The following is a 20708-nucleotide window of genomic DNA, read 5'->3' as shown; positions in this document are numbered from 1 at the left end:
AATCCCCACTGAGTCATTAAAGACACTCAAGACCAGGTCTTGACTGTAAAGCTTTATGTGAATCCATTCCACAGTTTTACTTATTCCTCAATTTCACCTAAGTGATTTCTATAAAATAACATTCTTTGATTATCTAATATGAGTGATAGCATATGAATTATGGATGACCTGTTTGTATAGATGATGGTAAGAATGTTATAACAAGATCATGTTTCTGAAAATAAAAATTATTCTTGAGGTTTAGATAAAGAAATGTTTCACTAACAAAGGGCTCTGAAAGAATGTTGGCATCAGTTAAATGAAGGTATGAATGGTGGCAGGCCAAGAAAACAACTGAATATTACTTCCTTGATTCCAAAGGTTTGATATTTTCATTTATAATAAATGAGTAATGATCAAAATTTTTTACCAGAAATAAAAACAATAAAATATATTGTGGGAAGTGTTACAAAGGAATGTCTCCTGTCCTAACAACTTGAAAATAAATAGATTTTCAACATGAAGAACATAATTCCACAATGATAGCACTGGGCACAATATATCATTTTTGGAACATTTTGAGGTTTTAAGACTTTAGTCTAGGTTGAATACCCTTTGCAATATACATGTGTGTACATGAGTTTGGGGAATGGTGATCTGTGTACAAACATGTACACAAACAGAAATGTGCATTGGCCTCAAAATGAGGCCAATGTAAATTTTGTAAAATGAGGTAGGGAGAGTGAGAGCAAGATTTTAAAAACAGATGTTTATGAAAAACTTTTTTATTCACACACACACACACACACACACACACACACACACACACATATACACTCTATTCCAAAAGCAGAATAACATATATTAATATAAATAAAGTAGACCTGGATTCAGGCCCTAACGACCTCATGGCTTAACAGACAAAGAAAAAAATGTAAAATAAAAAGTGGCTTAAAAAATTTTAGGAAATTCAGGAAAGAAGAATGTTAACTTAGGCTCAGAAAGAATCAGGAAAGTGTCATAAAAGATCACCATTTCAGATACAAAAAGAAATAAAGACTGAATCAGTCCTACTACTTGATAGCACAACAGGGTGACTATTACCAATAATTACTTAACTATGATTTTTAAATAACTTAAAGATTGTAATTGGATTGTTTGCAACTCAATAGATAAATGCTTGAGGGGATGAATACCACATTCTCATGATGTGCTTATTTCACATGTCATGCCTGTATCCAAATATACGCCCCATAGATATATACACCTACTATACTAATTACCCACACAAATTAAAAATAAGTTTTTTTAAAAAAATCACCATTTCAGCTAGGCCTTGAATAATAGGGATAATATGAACATATGGAGAAGGGGAGGCAAACATTAGCGTTTAAAAAAAATGAAGAAAGAGATAGATAAACATATAGATACAAACATTCACTAAATCGTACCATTGAGCCAGGAGCGTTCCTGATCATATCTAATCCTCAGGACGACCTGTGAGGCGGAGCATTTTCTTCACGTTCTGGGAATGAGGAACCAGGTTCAGAAAGTCTCCTGTGGTCATGGGGCTGGGAAGTGCCACACAGGAGCTGTTGGACCCAAAGCCCACGTTCTCTGCTCCAGTTGTTTACACTTCCTCAAAGATTTGGCGACAGGAGCTTATAGGATGAAGGGAAGAGCAAAGCTTCCATTTGACTGGAGGGCAAGGTAGCGCAATGTCCAAAGTAGAAAGTAAGGTTTTTCCTTCTTGTTGGTATTACCTGATGAGGGCCAGAATTTAAGGGTCTATTAGTCATAGATGGCGTGGAGTGTGTGCTCCCTATGTTCTGGGCACTGTGCTGAGAACCTTCTGTGTGTTATCTTATTTGATCTCATAACACCTCTGTGTTTTTCTGTGAAAGCACAGAGGGTTAAAATAAGCTTATTTCCAAGATCAAAGATCTAGGATACGGTGGAGTTGGGATTCATACTCACTGATACTAGACTCCAGACAAGAACCTGGGGTCCTAATCACTAAACACAGTGCACTAGAAAGCACACTTATGTTACATATGTCATATGTACGTGTGTGTATAAATATGCATGTATACAGAAATGTGTGTTTACTTTGTGTGTGCACACACATGCACAAGATACACCCCTCAAAAATTTCATGCCTATCAGTGATCTCCAGATATGCTTGTGTTGACATGTTTGCATTTAATACAATTTGTTTAACTAATGATCATATTACTGTTTAACTAAGGATCATATTACTTGTTGGTATTTTCTTCATTTGGCCATGAATTAAAGAGCATTTCCTGGGCACTTGCTTTAAGCCAAACTTTCTGTAGACAGCAGTATTCAAAGCTAAGATATAACTCCTGCCCTTAGATAAGCTGGTAGATTTAATAAAAAATATGTATTGGATTATTGTTTTCAATTTGTTTTTTGCTTTGCTAAGAATACATAGAGATAACAGTTTTAAATTATAAGTTTAAAATGACTCAAATAAGCAAAAACCTGCTAGTTTGCTAAGCATCAGTTAAATAATGAGCATTGTTAAATGATGAATATATGTCATATTGCAACGTCAGTTTCACAGGCAGATTTACTAGGAAGCTAATGAACTAGGATCTTCAAGATTCCTCTGTTTTATTGACACATTCTGAGACTCTATTCTTGTTTTTGTGACCATTCATGTATATTCCTTTTCTTAAGAGTCCTCCCTTCACATTTTATAACTTTTAGGATCTAAGAGGACCGAATATCCCCCTGATCAGTCTTAATAATTTAAAGGCAACCCAGTGATTTGGGATTGATTTCACAGTCCACAAAAAAATAAAGAACTCTTTCTTTCCTATGATACTCACCTCTGTTTGGTATCTGCATTTTAGTTACTCCACTAGATAACCATACTAGGGCATAAGTACTAATAAAAATTAAAACTCAAATCAATGATCATCTCTACGCATAAAGAAGCCTGCAGTGGGCCTTGAAGCAATAAAGTAATTTGAATGAGAAATACAAACCATGAAAAACATAGTACCTACTACTTCAAATAATCCCTAAGTGACCTTTAGATAATTTTTCTTCTTGGACATTTGAAACACTTTGCTAGTTTAACTTCTTAAATCTGAACTATTGAGATAGAATATAGGTATTACCTCCATTTATGGGGCATTGACTCTGATCAAGGAGATTTAAAAGAAATTTTGTTTATTTAATTTTGGTAATATTTTTCAGTGAAAAGAGCTCCTGTTTAAATATATATATATGTTTGGGCCTGGGACCATGGCTCACACCTCTAATCCCAGCACTTTGAGAGGCCGAGGTAGGTGAATCACCTGAGGTCAGAAGGTTGAGACCAGCCTGGCCAACATGGTGAAACTCCGTCTCTACTAAATATATATATATATACACACACACACACACACACACACACACACACACACACACACACAAATCAGCTGGGCTTGGCGGCAGGTACCTGTAATCTCAGCTACTCTGGAGGCTGAGGCAGGAAAATCACTTGAACCTGGGAGGCAGAGGTTGCAGTGAGCCAAGATTGTGCCATTGTACTCCAGCCTGAGAGACCAGAGTAACCCCATCCCAAAAAAAAAAAAAAAAAAATTTCATGATTCTTGCTCTCCAGGAAAAACATCTTTCAAAGTCATTGGAAGATATTTCAACATTGAAGGAACAGAGAAATCTTTGCCTTCAGGTTTGACTTCACCTACAGCATTTGTAATAGATTCCCTGCGTGGCCTCAGATGCTAACTTCTTAGTGGAGTAATGGCATCAAAACTTGTAATTTGAACTAATTTACGTATAACTGTATTCACATATTCTTCTCTTTAAGGATTTTATTCTCACAGATTTTTATTGTGGCAATCAGTATATTTTTAGCCCAAACTATTTATGCATTCTTTCGACTAAGCAAAATGTATTGAGAACCTATGATGTGATGGATGTTGATCCAAGTGCTGGAAGCAGCAATGAATTAGAAAGTCTCTACCATTATGAAGTGAGGGAGAACCTTGAGGAGGTATCCTTCAAATGTTCCTCTTGCCAAAGTATGTTGTGGAGTTGAGAAAGCTCTACCAAAGCGGTATATGACTGCTAGCAAAATATACATGATTTCATTTCCACTTGCAGCTTATAAAACCTGTCAGTCATTTCTAAAAATACCAGATTTTCTAGCTCTAGCTTGGGGTTGCCATTGATTGCCAGTAGAATTTAACGAAATTTCCTTTCTGAGGCCAAATGCATGTCTCAGCACTGTCCATGTGGAAATGGTCAATACAGTTTGACCAGTAATAGGTTTTTGATTGTCTAAGGGAACATCCGGATCTTTGACCTCACAAGCAGTTATACAACAAGCCCTTATCCCTGTGGAAAAGTGTTTTTTCCTTTGTGGCTCAGAGGCCCTGCGTTTGCATATTGGGCTTCATGTTCTGGAAGTTATTTTCTCTAGCAGTGAGGTTATTTAATTCCAAGGACTGGTTTGAATTTCTTTTTAAACTATAAGTGTATAGGATTACACTTAATTGTTGGTTTATGTACAGGAGCATTGCTGCACTGAGCTGCAAGGAGCATATTATAAGTACATTTTTGTCCTAAGTAAATATTCATTCAGTTACATGCTAGATGAGAGCCCATGAATCTCTCAATCATGATGTCTGGAGATCTGGACATCAGATATGCAAATATCTGAGGATATTGCTGGTATTATCTATTAATCTTTGGCTATCTGTTAGGGTCTTATAAAGTAGCTTGACGATTGCAGTGTAAATCAGGAAAATGAATGCCTAAAGCTTGGACACCTCGACCAGATGGCTCACACACTTCAACAAGTGTGAGTCCATATTTTCTGGCAATACACAGTCAGACAAAAAGGCGCTTTGTCCCAGCAGCTCACAATGTTGTCTGCCCAGGGGCAGCAGCAACACAGACTGAGGTCTTGGTGCACATGATATCAGGCTCAGGGGCAAGAACATAGAGTTCTGTTCTGTTTCAAATCTTCCTCTGAAGGTGACAAGCACAGGAATGATTTTCTTGAAGTACAGCATGTTCTTCCAGCAGTCTCTGAGAGGGAGATACCCCTGAAAGGGTGAAGGAAGGACTTTTGTTCCAGGACTCTGGTTCCTCCACCTTCGAGGATCCAGAGGCCTGACTGTTCATCACCCATTTCAGCACATCCTCAGTGCTCACTCTCTGCATGATTCAGAAGGCCACAGTCTTCATAATACAGTCATACTAGACTTAGAATTTTGACAAGCCATGTTGTCATTTCTATGATCTATGCTTCATAAAGGCCATATGGAGTACACTAGATCTAAAGGAATCCATCTGATTGTGAACACACGGTGTGAGGCACTACTGAGAAGGGAGTCGGAGTAAGGAGAGCCTCTGGTGGCATTTCCCAACTTGGCTGATTGACACAACAAAGAGTGTTAGATATCACTGGAAGGGTGTCATCACTCACTAACAAGGTGGTTCGCCACTTAGCAGAACCCTTTTCCCACCTTCAGTGTGGTGGGGAGCAACATTGGTTAGCAAACGCGGCGGCTACATATGGCACTCATGTTACAGAAACTTCCTAAGCCCTTTTGGGATCTCTCCATTGCCTTGAACAGATGGCCTGTGAGCTGCGGGGACTTTTTCCAGATTCACGGCCTGAAGCATCTAGGCTTGCGTCCAATCACTAAACGGAGTCCTGCGGGGCCCTTCCTCATCTGGCCCCTGCCAACTTCCCCAGCCTTGTGTCTGTCCACTCTCCAGCTCTCCTGTTATCTGAATCCCATTCCCTTCTAGCCATTCTTAATTTTCTTCATTTCCTCAATTCCTTTTAGAGTTTTGCATCCACAGTTTCTCGCACTTAGAGCAAACACCCTCCCAGCTTATCTTGTGCCTCCAACCCCCACTGAAGACTTGTTTAATACTAGTTTCTCTCTCCTTTATTTAGTCAGAAAACATTATATTCAGAAAGTTTCCCACACCCATCAGGATGTAACCAGTTTGGCTGATCACCTAGAAGGGACCCCTCTTTCCCAAACCAAGGTGGGTTCTTCCCACTTCCTCAGTGACAAGGATAAGGGTACATCAGACAGGATCACCACCTCCATCCTGCCCCGCTGACCTCTGCTCCCCAGGCCTCTGGGCTTGCAGGAGGACCAGGGCTCTCCATCATGGGAGGAGCAAAATCTTCCCCTCCTAAAACACCATGATTTACATGGTAGAACTTGCTGTGTATCTTGTACACACTACCACCAAATGACCCTATTGTACCTCCTTCCTGCCACAAAACCACATACACAGCAGGACCCATGATGGTTTTAGGGTATACAAAATGCTTTCACGTGCATTACATTTCTGTGGAGGAGTGACCTTTGTTATTCCCTCTGCTCTACAGTGAATTTCGAAAGGATAAGTAAACTATGCTTAAGAGCACATAGCTATTGAGAAATAGGTTTGGGATTTGAATCCTGATACGCTCAGTTCTTTCCATTATGTGCACCAATCTGGTTGTTGTTTTCTTTTTTTTTTTTCTGTACCGCCTCCTGTTTTCTCCAACACAAAATGTCTATGGACTTCACCTTTTAAAACTGACTATATATAAGTGAAATGTGTTTGGCTTTAGTTGTCTATCTTTCTGAAAAAAAGTGTGGCTTAGGTGTCAACCCTTGGGATTCTGAGATGATAGGTAAAAGATGAAATAGTATTGCAGAATTCTGACATAATTTTTGCACTGTGTCTCAAGAGGTGTGGCATATGTATTTGTGTCTGCTACAGGGAAATTCCCAGAGCCCATACCAGAATTATTCCCAAAGCATCTTGCACTGAGATGCCTAGTCAGTTCCTATAACTGGGTGCACGAGAGACCCCAGTATACTCCATGCCATCAGCCATCACAGGTACAGGTTTTTCTAAAATGGAGCTTGTGCAGAGGCGATAGTCTTTTGCACAATGTAAAAGGCAGTCTTCAGTGTGCATTTCGACGGTGCTGTGGGAGTTAGGACTAACCAGGATGCGTGAAGACAATGCTGCATGAGGAGAGTGCAACGGAAGACACAATGACTCTGGGCCCACACCAGGCCGTCCCGACCCGGGATCTCCCTGTGGGGGGATGAGGAGATCTTAGCCATGTCGCCTTTCTAGTGCCCTCTACTGTCTAGGGACAACATGACAGAAAACACAGTTCCATATTTTGGAAATTTGCTTAATCACTAAAAAATAAATAAATAAAAATTACTCTTCAGCTGAAACCAGGTTTTCCAAGTTTTGGTTCATACTAAGTAGTTTTTAAACATTTAAAAATAGGTATATGTAATAAAATGCTGAGAGACTCTCTGGAGACAGCTGCTGCTGGCACTGCTCTAATAGAAAGCATACGCCATTGAGCTAACATTCTGTTCTTTGACTGAAGAAGAAAACAAAGCTGTTAAACACTGGTAAGCTCATTTTCCAATAGCAATAGGATTAATATCTTTCAAGTCACTCCTAACCATAGCTAATTAGAGGTTTAGGAAGGATGGCTCTTCTGGAAGGGTCACCTCGGGTTTCGCAGCCCACAGATTTGCTGTTGATTGTTGGCAACAATGGATTTGTGTAGAATTTCTGCTCGGCTTAAGGTGATTATCTTTTTTTTTTTTTTCTTTTGCTGGTGTGTCTCTTATTTTGACTGGCTGAGGTTGGGCTGGACGATGTGGGCCTGATTCGAAATCAATGCCAGGTTGTTGCCGGAGATCTGCACTGACAGACTGTTGAAAACTTATTAGTCTCTTGACGTTTTAACAGCCTGCAATGGGACAGAAATCTGCTCTTTCACTGGAAAAGCTTAAAAAGGAAAATATGAGCTCTAGCTGAAATCAGTCCCAGTTCCAAATCTGCCATCCTCTGGCACCGGAGTGCTGCCACAGTGTGTAGAGTTTAAGGCCTGACTGTACCACCCACACGGTAGACAGGACTGCCTAAAATGATGCAGACCTGGGCCATTGTCAAGTAGCAGACCCTGAAAATGCATCTTCTGGGAACTGGGGTGTTCTCAATGCTAGGTGCTAATGCTTCCCCAGCAGGAGAAATCAGCCTCACTGAAGTATCAGCTGGGTGGTTGGGGGAATTCTTTTGGTCATAGCCACTCTGAGATAATTCAAGAAAAAGGCTAAGAAACACTCAGTGTTGGTATCCTCTTTGGGGTAGCTTCTACTTCAAATGGGCAAAATGATGGTCGCCAGTATTGTTGGTGACAGACATCTGAACCTAATTAAGACCTATAATACAGAGATATCTATATTGTAATTATTTAATACAGTGCTAAAGTTATTCATTAAGCACCCCGGCTCTTCCAAAGCAAACCTAGCCTCTCCAGCCCAGCCCAGCCCATAAAGATTTTTTTAAATCACTTTTGACCCCAGTTTTTCTCCAGTCTCCTCTGTGATGACCACTTTGATTAAGCTCTCTGCTTTCACCCATAGCAGTTCTGCTCCCATCCTGGGCAGCCGCTCGCAGGATCCTGACCAAGTTTCTGGATTTTGCCCAGGCAGCTACCTAAGCTTGGAGGAGCCCTTTCTTTCATCAGACAACTCTTTCCTATGCTCTGGACAGGCCTGCAGTCATCTCTTTCAAAGCCTTCTCCAGTAACCCCGGTCAGGGGTGGGCAAGAAGTATTGAAAGTGCCCAAAGCCTTCTATGTTTTGACTTCAGAGTAGGCTACAAACTTCTTGAGGACAGGACCTAGGCTGAATCTCATTTCATTTTGTATCCACACTCATGGTACAGTGTCAGCACAGAGTAGGCACTCAGTAATGTCTTGCTGAATGTTCACTTATTCATTCACCCATTTGACAGACATTAATGGAGTTCCAAATTTCCAGGCGCTGCCAGGGAGCTCAGTCTCTTAACAGGAGATATCTGTATATGCTCTACAGACCTAAACTGCTTTTCTCTCCAGGCCTGTCTTCTAGGGGTCTGGCTTTGATTAGTACCATTCAGTTATTGGTGGGGAAAAGTGTGAGATGAGAAGTGACCCAGATGTTTGGACATGTCATCTCAATGTCAGGTTTCACCCTTCGTCACCCCATCACAGCTGCACATCATGTGGCTACATCTATGGCAGTGCTTACTGGTGTGTATGCAAAAATGTCCTGGAAAAATAATCTCTTCTCATGCTACCCCAGAAAACTTCAGGATAGCCCACAGAACTGTGGTAAGGCATTATTCATTCATTCATTTAATTCACATTGGGAGTGCCCATTATGCATTAGTCATTTTCCTAGACATTTAGGGATTCAGTGGTGAGCAAATAAAATAGATGTAATGCCAATTAATACGTCAGCATACAGGCATTTGCCTTGTATACCTAAAACCTCATTTGGGATATTCATGTATTATGTGGCAAACTTGCAGAATTGAAGTAAGTAGAAAGGAAGCGAGGGCGGGGGTGAAGGCAGCCTGTGCTGAAGCTTTGCCTACTCCAGATTCCCTTTGTCACTCTTGGGACAAGGTGTGCTTTACTTTCAGCTACACTTCAGCAACTTCCCCACAGACTGACCGTGGGTAACACTTTTTCAGTTCAAGAAACTTAGGTTTGATTTTTTTCCCTCCCCAAAAAATGACTCTAGTTATGTGTCAGGGGTTCTTTTTGTTTTATTTTGGTTTCGTTTGTTTTAACAAGCTATCCAACACAGTCATGGAGTTGTTGAGTTTTTCTGCATTTCTGCAATAGCATTCAGTGTTTAGTTACTAGCTTCATGGGTATCAAGAGACAATTACACCAATCAATTTCTAAGCCCTGGATCACTGCCATGGTTCTGTGTTCTTGAAGTCAGCAACTCAGTGACGCTTCCTAGTTTTCCATTTTCCCAGATGTGGCCCACTGGCCTACTAAGCTCCCAGCCTGGTGAGTCAATTTCAGAGTGTTTTGAGTGTCCTTTCTGGAGACCTAGCCTATAGCCTAATCCTCCAATAATTTCATAAACATCTAATTCCCTTTATCAAATTCCTTTCTGCTCAAGAACAATTATAATGTGAGAAGAAAATAATAAAAGAACCCTAGCCTATTAATTACTTTCTGATAACATTTAACATTACCTACTTGCAGAAAACTCTTACTTTCTTGGCTAACACTCAGGCAAACCTCCAAGCATCAAGGATTTCTGTCTTTGGTTTTATTAGTTTGCTAATGTTTCCTCTGTTCTGAAGATATCAAGACACATTCTCTAAAAAGATTAGTTGCTGGAGGTTCACTGAGAAAATAATAAATTCAAGTTATAGTAACTACTCAGAAAAATAAAAAAAATATATTTGAAAGCTTATCTGGAGCAGAAAAAACATTAACTGGTTTAAGAAAGCTGGAAGTGCTGTCAATTGAATGAGAACAAAACATTAGCTTTTCACTATTTTTAATAACTTCTATTGAATATGATATGGAACTATTACCAATATTTTAATATTATCAAATTAAATATAATTTTTCTTCAAGGAAAAGAGATTAATACTTAAGGGTGATTTTTAAAAATAACTCCCAACATCAATTTTTTTATAACTAAATGTATAGTGAAAGTAATGAAAAAAGTACAGTTTACTTAAAAGAAATAAATTTTGTGCATCTGATTTAGTTCATGGAAATTATATTATTTTAATTTAAAATTATCTTTATGGATAGGTACAGTATTTTTATTATGTTTAAATGACAAATTAAATATATATATGTGTGTATGTCTATATATATATATATCTATATAGATAGATCGATAGATAGATATGATTTACAACATGATGCTTTGAGATATGTGTACACTGTGGAATGGCTAAATCAAGGTAATCAGCATTTGCCTTACCTCACATACCTAACATTTTGTGGTGAAAATACTTAAGATCTATTCTCTTAGCAATTTTCAAATATACAATACATTATTGCTGTAGTCACCATGTTGCACAATAGATTTCTTGAGCTTATTCCTCCTAAGTAAAATGTTGTAACATTTGACCAATATCTCCCCAATCTCATCCTCTAACTTTACCACCTCCCAAGCTCCTGGTAACTATTATTCTACTGTCTGCTTCTAAGAATTCAACATTTTTGGATTCAGCATGGAAGTGAGATCATATGGTACTTGTCTTTCTGTACCTGACTTATTTCATTTAACATAATGTCCTCCAGATTCATCCATGTTATCACAAATAACAGGATTTCCTCCTTTTTTCAAGAGTGAATAATATTCCATTTTCTTTAGCCATTCAACCATTAATGGACACTTAGGTTGGCTCCATACCTTGGCTATTGCAAATAATAGATGCAATATTTTGTAGCATCCATCTTTCTCTTCCCGAATAAAAGTCCAATTTTAGATACAATGTAGAAAATTCTTAATAAAAATTAGCAACCAACTTGTGAAATATTCTGACTTTTAACATTAGAAGAATTTCTTCATTTTCAATCCAAAAACAATATGAGAATTAAAGTAGAATTTTAATGGATGGGTTAAATGTATTTTTATTATTGTATTACAATCTTATCTACAATAATTTAAATTAGCACATTCTTGTTCATCATAAAGTGAAAACTAAACTTGCAATGATATTATGTTGTAGATTATATTATCCTGTTTTACAGATAAGAAAGCAGATTTGCAAAACTAAATGCCCATGATAGTACAGTGACAAGAAGAGGCAGCAACAGGATTTGAATTTGGATCCGTCGGATCCAAAGCATATGCTCTACTAGATGGCAATTCTTGCAAACAGCCAGTAGTTGGTGGATGAGAGAAGGGGATAGAAGTAAAGATAGTCTATTTGGTCAAGGCAATGAGCAGGTCAAAAGTAGCCAATATTTGAGAATCTAGGTATCTTGGTCAAGCATCTGGTAAGCTGTCAATATTTATTCTATCATCACTGGAGAAGAGTATTCCTGAGTGAGTGGTACAGCCTGTGCCTCAATTTTCTACTCTGCTAAGAGTACAACTAGAGTGTGAAAAGTAGATGCACATCATTTAGTGCAAGGCTTAGCCCATAGTGTGGGCTCAAATGTTAGCAAGTCCACAAATATTTAGTCTACCTAATCTACAAAGATTTATGAAGGTCCTGGTATGAACAAGACACCAGGGTTACAATAATGAAGCATGTGAGGAACACTAACAGTGAACATGGTTTGACTCTTTATGGTCTATGAGGGCAATGGACATTACACATATGAATTCATATCCTATGTGCTATGAAAGGAGATCATGTGCCTTGGTCTCTCTGTTTCTAGCAGAGATCCAGCCTCTTGGACAGGGACTTTAATAACTATGCCCTATTATTTGGAGGCAGTGTTGGCTGGGAGAGATTGGCATGAACAAGGCAAATTGGTCTCAATATTTCAGACTCAGAAGACAAGACAAAGATAGAATCCCTTAGGAGAGATTGGATCCTGAGTATTAGGCAGAATCCTGGTGAAGCAGCACCAGGTACAAAGTCAGCATCACCTCAGCAAGGTGCTTGGATAGGGATTCCCAGCAAGCTTGACTAGAGCATGGAAGGAGGAGGGCTGCAGCACCGGAGAACCCAGCAGGGCACAAGACCTTCCCCCAGGGCAGATCCTGCAGTTCTCTGAAACTTAGACCCTGTGGCTTAACCCAATTAATCTTGTAAACTGGGTCATCACCCTGGGTTGCACAGCAAGCAGAAGCCTGGCAGCAAAGCCTGGGTAAACACTGGCATCAATAGGAAAAAGCACTAGAAAGAAACTGGTTTCTTTCAAGCCCTGAGAACAATCAGATTCCCTTGGGTGTTGCTTTCAAATCTGTTGCCATCATCAGGTAACTACAAAACAGGGCAATTAAAGAGCTAGTTAAAGGTGCCTCAGCAATTTTCCAGACCCCTAGGGAGATGAAGACAAGGAAGAGGACCCCCTCATTGTCATTGGAAGGGCCCCCACACCTGTTCTTACTGCTTGATGATGAGCTTGTCTGGCCAGTAAACCCAGGCAGGTCATGACTGTTAAGAAATGCATGCTTCACAGGAGTTTCAAAAACTCTTCCTGGATTTGGTTATGGCCAGATAAGAGAGCAAGACTCCAGCTCCTGTGCCCTCACTGACATCAATTTGTCTGTTGAGTGACACCTATAAGGCTGCCCTTGGGCTATTGTAGCAAAGAGAAGTTATGCAACCTCAACCCATCAACCCCTTCCCCCAGAAGGCCCTGCAAGGAAAGAAGAAAAGCTCTTCCTTCTCAGCACATGTATGAACTTTGTCTTAGCAAATGGCAGGAGAGCACCCTAGGGTCCTGGAGTTATTTCCTTGTAGGACTCAAAATGTGAATTGATAAGAGCTTCCTAGCACTTTGTTTTGCCAAGAAGTTTAAAATGTTTAGGAAACCTCTAATCTTTCATTTAAAAATATTAACTCTTTCAGGTCAAAAAATATCACTTTAAAATGCAGGTAATGCAGAAAATGGATCCTAGTAATTTGGAAAGGTTTAATGTCTACCAAAACAGCAAAATAGGAACAAATGGTATGATCAGACTCCATGAGTCACTAATCCTCACATTTGCTTCTCTGACCTGACTTGGTGGCATATATATTGGCATCCCCATGTTACTTATGTATTTATGAAGAAATAAAGCATGAAGAGATTAGGTGACATGATAAATATGACACTAGGTGAGCAGAGTAGCTGAGAAAAAGCTCAAGATGTAGGATCTCCATTGAGAACTCAGTGCTCTTTTGCAACCTTGAGCTGCATCCAGCCTCCTTCCTCCAGAGTCAGGCCTCTTGACTCACAAAAGCAGCTTGCTTTCTTTTCACATCACTGAACCAACTGTCCATCTCCTCTACATAATGTGGGCCATCGTAAAAAATGGATTGACTTGAGTGTAACAGCATCATTCTTTCTCCTCTCAACTTGCTCCTCTTTGTACAAGAGGATGTTGTAATCAGGTGTGAAGAACATCAATTCTCACATCCAGGAATTGTTTCCCTTTAAATTACTTTGTCTTATAATATATAATGTGTAGATACAGTAAAGATAGATGGGAGTGGGATTAACCAAGTTGCGAACAAGAAAAAAAAGGAAAATGAGTGAATGTAGCTCATCTTTAGTCTCCTTAAGGGCAAAGGAAACACATAGTGAAAACAAATTATTTGAAGACAGTCCAGTCTGCTACCAAATGGCCTCCCAAGGAAGACAGGCACAGAGATGTACTGTGCAAAGGGCCATTTTTGTATTCAGAGTTGTGAATATGAGGACAATTCTTTCTTATTTCAAAATACTTGAAGGAAAACGTTCAGAGAATAATTTAAGGGGCACATCATTATAGAAGATGTTGATAGCCCCTGTGTGCCCTCCAACACTTCATTTCTCAGCATTTCTTCCTCCTGCCCTAAATTTGATGCTTCATTATTCATTGCATGTTTTTTTGCTTTTTCTATAAATTAATGTATCCATAAACAATATGTACTATTTTCAGATATTTTCAACTTTGTAAAATAGGAACAGTTTTTTTTTTCTTGGTTTAACATTATACTTTTATGGTTTTTGGTTTTTGTTTTAAGACAGTGTCTCACTCTGTTGCCAGGCTGGAGTGCAGTGGCGTGATCTGGGCTCACTGCAACCTCCACCTCCCGGGTTCAAGCGGTTCTACCGCCTCAGCCTCCCGAGTTGCTGGGACTACAGGTGTGCCACCACACCCAGCTAATTTTTGTATTTTTAGTAGAGACAAGGTTTCACCATGTTGGCCAGGATGGTCTCTATCTCTTGAACTTTTGATCCATCTGCCTTGGCCTCCCAAAGTGTTGGGATTACAAGTGTGAGCCACCATGCCCAGCCTTATGTTTTAAATATTATATATGTCTTTTATAATTTTCATGTTATATATTTTATATTATTTGAATATTCCAGATTTTTAATATTATATATTTTGTGTAGACATATTAAATATGTTTTACAGCCTATATAGCTCTAATTCTCTAATTTTAACTGTTGTATCGTATTCCACTTATAAATAACACTTATTTTCTTATATGTTTTGTACCAAGACATTAAAGTTGTATGTGAAATTTCTCTAGCTATAAATCTAGAAGACAACTTGCTATGTCATAGACTATGAACATTTCATCTTTGCTGAATTTTGCAAATTTTTTTCTAAAGCGGTTGTATCATTTTATACTCCATCCCCCAGTTTGTGAGAGTATCCATTTCTCCACAGCCTTGAAAACACTTGTTATTGCCAGACTTCTAAATTTTGTGAAATTGACAAGTTGAAAGTAAACCTCATTTTATCTTTAATTTGCTTGCCTCTGATCACAGCTATGGTTGAATATGTTTTCTGTGTTTATTGACCATTCAGATTTTTCCTCTTCTATGAATTGCTTGCTCATGTCCTTTATCCATTTTTCTATTACATTATTTGTTATGTTCTCATTGATTTGAAAGATTTATGAATATATTCAAGTACTGACCATTTGTCAATATATTCATCGTACAAATGTGGTATATTCTTAAATAACTGATTGTATCTCTGGAATTTGCCTTGCACAAAAGTTTTAACAAGCAAGTTAAAACTAAGATATAGTTAAGAAAGTTGATATTTCCGTGAGTCTGTGAGTTCAGGAAAAGCATTATCAATGCCAGTTTTTCATTATTTCTCTACTTGCTTTTCCTTCCAAGTTCAGAGAGATAAAGTATAGGCCACATAGCTTTACCGTTGAAAATATCTGTGCTTTGCAGAATGGGTAGTGTAGAATAATATGGGAGATGAATAAGGACCAACTTTGAGAATAATTAGCCCAGATTATTCGGCCTAATAGACTGCATACCTTCCACTGAAATAGAAACTGTTTCAAACCAAATGCATTTCTAACTATGACTTCTTATGGGAGTGCACAGAATCAGCTCTATGCAAGGACATAAGGCATTCAGAAACAATCTATTCCAACTTACCCCTCAAATATTTTACTACCAGGCAAGTCTCTACTCATAATGTAAGTCCCTAGACTCAGGTGACCAATGAAAACAAAAGTAGAATAATGTTATGATAATGTTGGGTCACATGGATATACTGCCTTGGGAATCTTCATATGAAATCTTAAAATAACCATGGCTATCTTTCTATTTCAGAGGTGTGGCGAAATCTTGTTTGAGAACCCCGATCAGAATGCCAAATGTGTTTGCATGCTGGGTAAGAAGGACTCTTCTTTTAAATATTTTAAGCATGTTGATGTCATGTGGAGTTATCATTGTTCTGTTGCCTTTTTGACTGTCTCTTGTTCCATTTTGAAGAGGCTGATAGGTTCTTTTATGGGTTTATAGACAGCTATAACACATTTATATGTGTAACACCTGATAATGAAGAAAGGTTTTGATTTTCTTAATTGTCAGTCAGTCAAGAACCATGCTTCCAAGTCTTTCAAAATTTTTCTTGGATCATCAGCATAATGTAGAATTAAGCGGTTTATATTCAGGCAGCTCTGATGAAAAGGTAAGAATCACTTTGTAATTGCTAAACCAGAGATGGATGACAAGATAGATAAGTAAACTATTAAGTTTTTACATCATGCCACAAAACCCTTACTTAGAATTCCTGGGACAAACATATATTTGACCTGCTAAAATCTGAAGTCAGCACAACTATTATCCACACAGCATTTGTAAGAAAAAACAACATTGTAATGAATAATCATTTGTTCTTGTAGGACAATATATCATCAATGCCTTTGACAAACTATGTTAATATATACTGTTAGTTAATGAAGTTGGTATTATTCTCCTCATTATATAGATTAGAAACAATTACAGAGAATATAAGTGATGCACTTAACCTTAGAGTGAGAAATGGTCCAAATCATGATATGAAAGTTTCTAAACTGCAAAATTTTAGGTCTAGTGTTTAGATCTTATTTAATCCGCTAAACTATGTCCAATAAAGTAGTAATTCATTATCGTAATAGATGAAAACAGTAGCAAGGATATATAAAAATAATTCTTAAATTTTATTGTCATCAAAATTTACCTTTGTAGATTCTAATCTTGAACTGTGTTTATAAGGAAAGAACAAAATTATTAATTTTAGCATTTTCCATTTACTCTGGCCATTTCATATATTTACAGCCTAGATTATTGGTGAAAAGCAGACAACAAGATAAACAGAGGCAGGCGAAGATCTTGGTAATTTGTAATTCAAAATAATCATGTAACAAATAATCAAAAGGGATACATGACTTAAGAAACAAATGAAAACCAGACATCATATTTTTCTAGGCTTCTAATCTTTCTTAAATTCTTTATAAATTTCTCTTTGCAGTTCTATGTTTTTATTTTAACTGAGATGGTGGCTTTAGAGTAATACATCCATCGGAAAATGAACATTTTACTAGAAGCACATGAACAAAGAATAGAGCATTGCATCCATACACCCATTTCAAATATCTAATATTCCTTCCCCTTGAAAGTGTGAAATCAAAATGTCTCCAAAGTTCTAATATTTCAGGTACTAGATAGATGCAGAGATAGACAGATGATAGATAGGCAGATTAGATAGATGATGTATAGATAGATAATTGATAGATTTATAAATACATGACAGATGATGGAGAGATAGAGAGATAGAAAGAGAGAGAAAGACACAGATGGAAGCAGAAAAAAAATTCTTCGTCAAGCCATGTGTCCCAATTTTGGATTTGGGAAACTGTCTTACCTCCACATCAAATCTATTCAACAATTAATTAACTCATTTAATTTTCTGCAATAACAAGATGAGGTTGGTGCTATTGTTATCTTCATTTTACAATAAGGAAATTGCGGCAAATGGTCTGATACTACAAGTACCTTATTACCACTGAATTATTATTTGACTGTAGCTTCTACCTGGTCTGGTAACTTGAATCAATGTTTAACTCGTGATAATTTTAAGCACATGAATACATTATCTATTGTGACTGAATGTTTCTATGTCCTGGCCTCCATGTAAGTTACTTGATTAGTTTATAGCTAGAACAGCAAGAGACTGTCTACTACTCCCTATAGATTTGAATGCACTTAAAGTAAGATCAATTATCTTTCCATCTCTTCTAGATTATGTGGTACGGTTTATATAGCTGTCAGAAAGCAATCCTGCCCACCAAATGTGTCTCTAATGAATCTGCCAGATTGCACAAAATTCTAAAATTAGAAATGTATTTATATATAAATCAGTTTTATGTTGCTACCAGTCATAATAATTACAGTTAATTGAGCACTTAATATGTGGCAGGTGAAACCCATCCTAAACACCTTACATAATTAGATCATTTATTCTAAGTAAATTAAGAGATGCCCTATCTTTCAAAATGTAGATATCTCTGGCAATGGAAGAGTTTTAATGAAGCTGCTGCTGGTTATTAACCTTATAGATTTCATTAGTTTGTTAGATTTCATTTTTCTTAGTGATACAGAACTAAATAATAAAAGGAACCATGAGAATGAAGTTTTTATTAGTTTCAGGACACATAGGAAGAAGAAGTATACATTTTACCTTTAAATTAGACAGTAAATAATTATTGAGTGTTCAAAGGTAATATTATGCCTAGTGAGCTTGAGTTGCTCACGTATTGAAAATTGTGCCCTTGAGGAGCTTATATTTAAGAAGGCTTAGATTTTTTTTTTTAAAAGAGAATTGCTGCCACTTTTAATTCAGACACTTAAGAAGTCCTTCATTATGGATAGCAGTTCACATGGATCAACCTCACCATTAACATACATCCACCTGAAGCCCCGGGACTGCTACTTCACAGCAAAATGGTCTAAGATGATTTAAAAAAAAAAAAAAGGAAAGTTGAATCGTTTATTCACTTAAAACAAGCGAAATCAAGTTATGAGTACATAAGTCCCTAAAACTGAGACCACATCTTGTATTCCTTCAAGAAAGACCATCTATAATAACACAAAAACACCTCTTCACCACTATCTAAGGTATTCGTTTGCTGCTACCTTCAGAAGGAATCTGAGATAAGGTTCTTATGATTTCCTAAAGCATTTTTTGAGAAAACTTGACATCTCACACAACAAAGTGTAAGGAGTCTCTGATATTATAAAGGACTATTGTGTTTCATAAGCGCTGCCAACCATAAATATAGTTATTATTTTTGCAGATACTTTTGTAACATTTTATGAATAAATTAAAATTTCTAAATGAGAAAACCAAATACATGGGGCCACACAATATTGAGATCCCTGATGGGGGCCAACCTGAGACATCCTCATCTTTCACTGGTCAAGCTCTCAGCTCACTCCCCTTGAAACCTCCCTCTCTTGAAACCTCCCACAGTCCAGGCTTGGGTGCCTGCTGGATCCTAGCTGTGCGCTGGTTTCAGCATAGCTGAGGTAGAATACGGAGAAGGCTTACTAGCCAGGGACTCCATTTGCATTTCTTTCTCATCCATTGGTGAGTCCCCAGATCATTCTGAAAAGTACTATTTTTATGCTTTGAGTTGTCTACCTTATGACTTCCATGGATAAACCATTCTTACCAAAAATCACGCTTCTGACTCGTTCCGTTAAATGAGACATAAATGTAAAATTCACCTTGAGTTACTCTGAAGCCCCAAATTCAGTGCAGCTTTAAATGTAACCAAACTACTGTCATGAATAGGTCTTGCAGGGAATTATTTCTGGCTTCAGGAGAACAGCTCATGTTGAATATGAAGGTAAATACAGGTATACTGTAGAGCTGACTACACTAAGCGTTAACTGTCTATTCCTTACAGTCAGAGAGGGCCAACAGGGATGATCAAGCTAAACACCAAATTGTAATAAATGTTGCTTTCTTCTTTCCTTCAGGCTCAGGACAATGTGTTTAGAGCTTCTGCCACCCTGTTCTCCCCTCTCCACCTTCCTTTTTATAAACTTAGCCATAAGATTTTACTGAAGTTCCAATTGGCCTTGGAAGTTTACGTAATTATGTTAATGGATACACAACTGTATAGCAAGACTTTTACCTTCTTCAGGTATCATGAACAGATACTAAAAGAAAGAGAAAGTAAAAGAGACATTATCTCTCCTTGTATAATTAATGCATGAAGTATGCCAAGTTACTAAAAACAGTTTACTTTTTAAAAGTGTAATGAAAACCGTTGGGTAAAAAAAGCCAAGAGTATTTAAAGAAATTATGTAAAATGATCAATGTTGATTCACTTCTCAGTTCATTTGTGAACCTTGCTCTGTGAAATGATAAATCATGGGAAAAGAAACTTTCAAAAGGAAATTCCTGATCAGATTTAGTGCTTCTTTCTATTTCCTCCTTTCCTTATTATTAGAGTAGAATTTTTTCAAATTATAAGCCTTAATTTTTAATTTGTGATATTTTCTTGGTTCAATTTCTTCATGCTCTTTTTCAAGGTTAAATTCTTTCTCATTAGAAATTTTCAGTGGCCCTGTTTTTGTCTCGTATATGATTTCTTTCATGCTGTTGAGTGTCATGATGATTTGAATGTACAATAAGCACTTTCTTATCTGCCATGACTTAAAAGGGAGTGTTCACATTAGATTTCCGGTAGAAATTTGTTATAAATTATTTAAATGATTGCTAACCTTCAGAATAACAGAACAAAAAATCATTATTTTATTATACAATGAACATAGGCATAGAGGGACTTGCTTTGTAGCATTAGCTCTGAAAAATTAACTGTGTACTCATAGAAGTTGCTTCATCTCTGTAGGATTTAATTCATAGTTTTCCTGCAAAGTAGAAATAAAGACATCTGTCCTTCCTAGCCCAGGGATTTTTCTGGTA

At 37.6% G+C, this 20708-nt stretch overlaps 1 protein-coding gene and 1 long non-coding RNA gene across 3 annotated transcripts in view; one reads left to right on the top strand and one right to left on the bottom strand.

Moving 5' to 3' along the window:
* PDE7B (phosphodiesterase 7B) overlaps positions 1 to 20708 on the top strand; it is a 336838-nt gene that overhangs the window by 80073 nt on the left and 236057 nt on the right. The window contains exon 2 of one of the 2 annotated variants that reach the window (XM_017530472.2): positions 16061 to 16121. In XM_017530472.2, coding sequence (XP_017385961.1) covers positions 16061 to 16121 — 61 coding nt within the window. Of the gene's footprint in view, positions 1 to 16024; positions 16122 to 20708 lie in introns of those variants that run through there. The other variant, XM_037739232.1, reaches the window with a different exon arrangement.
* LOC119471589 overlaps positions 1 to 20708 on the bottom strand; it is a 127146-nt gene that overhangs the window by 17839 nt on the left and 88599 nt on the right. The window lies entirely within an intron of this gene.

Source organism: Cebus imitator, unplaced genomic scaffold, assembly GCF_001604975.1.
Source record: "Cebus imitator isolate Cc_AM_T3 unplaced genomic scaffold, Cebus_imitator-1.0 Scaffold65, whole genome shotgun sequence".
In the NCBI taxonomy this organism is placed as follows: Eukaryota; Metazoa; Chordata; class Mammalia; order Primates; family Cebidae; genus Cebus; species Cebus imitator.
The sequence above is the reverse complement of the archived record's forward strand: the minus strand, read 5'-3'. Positions and strand labels throughout refer to the sequence as shown.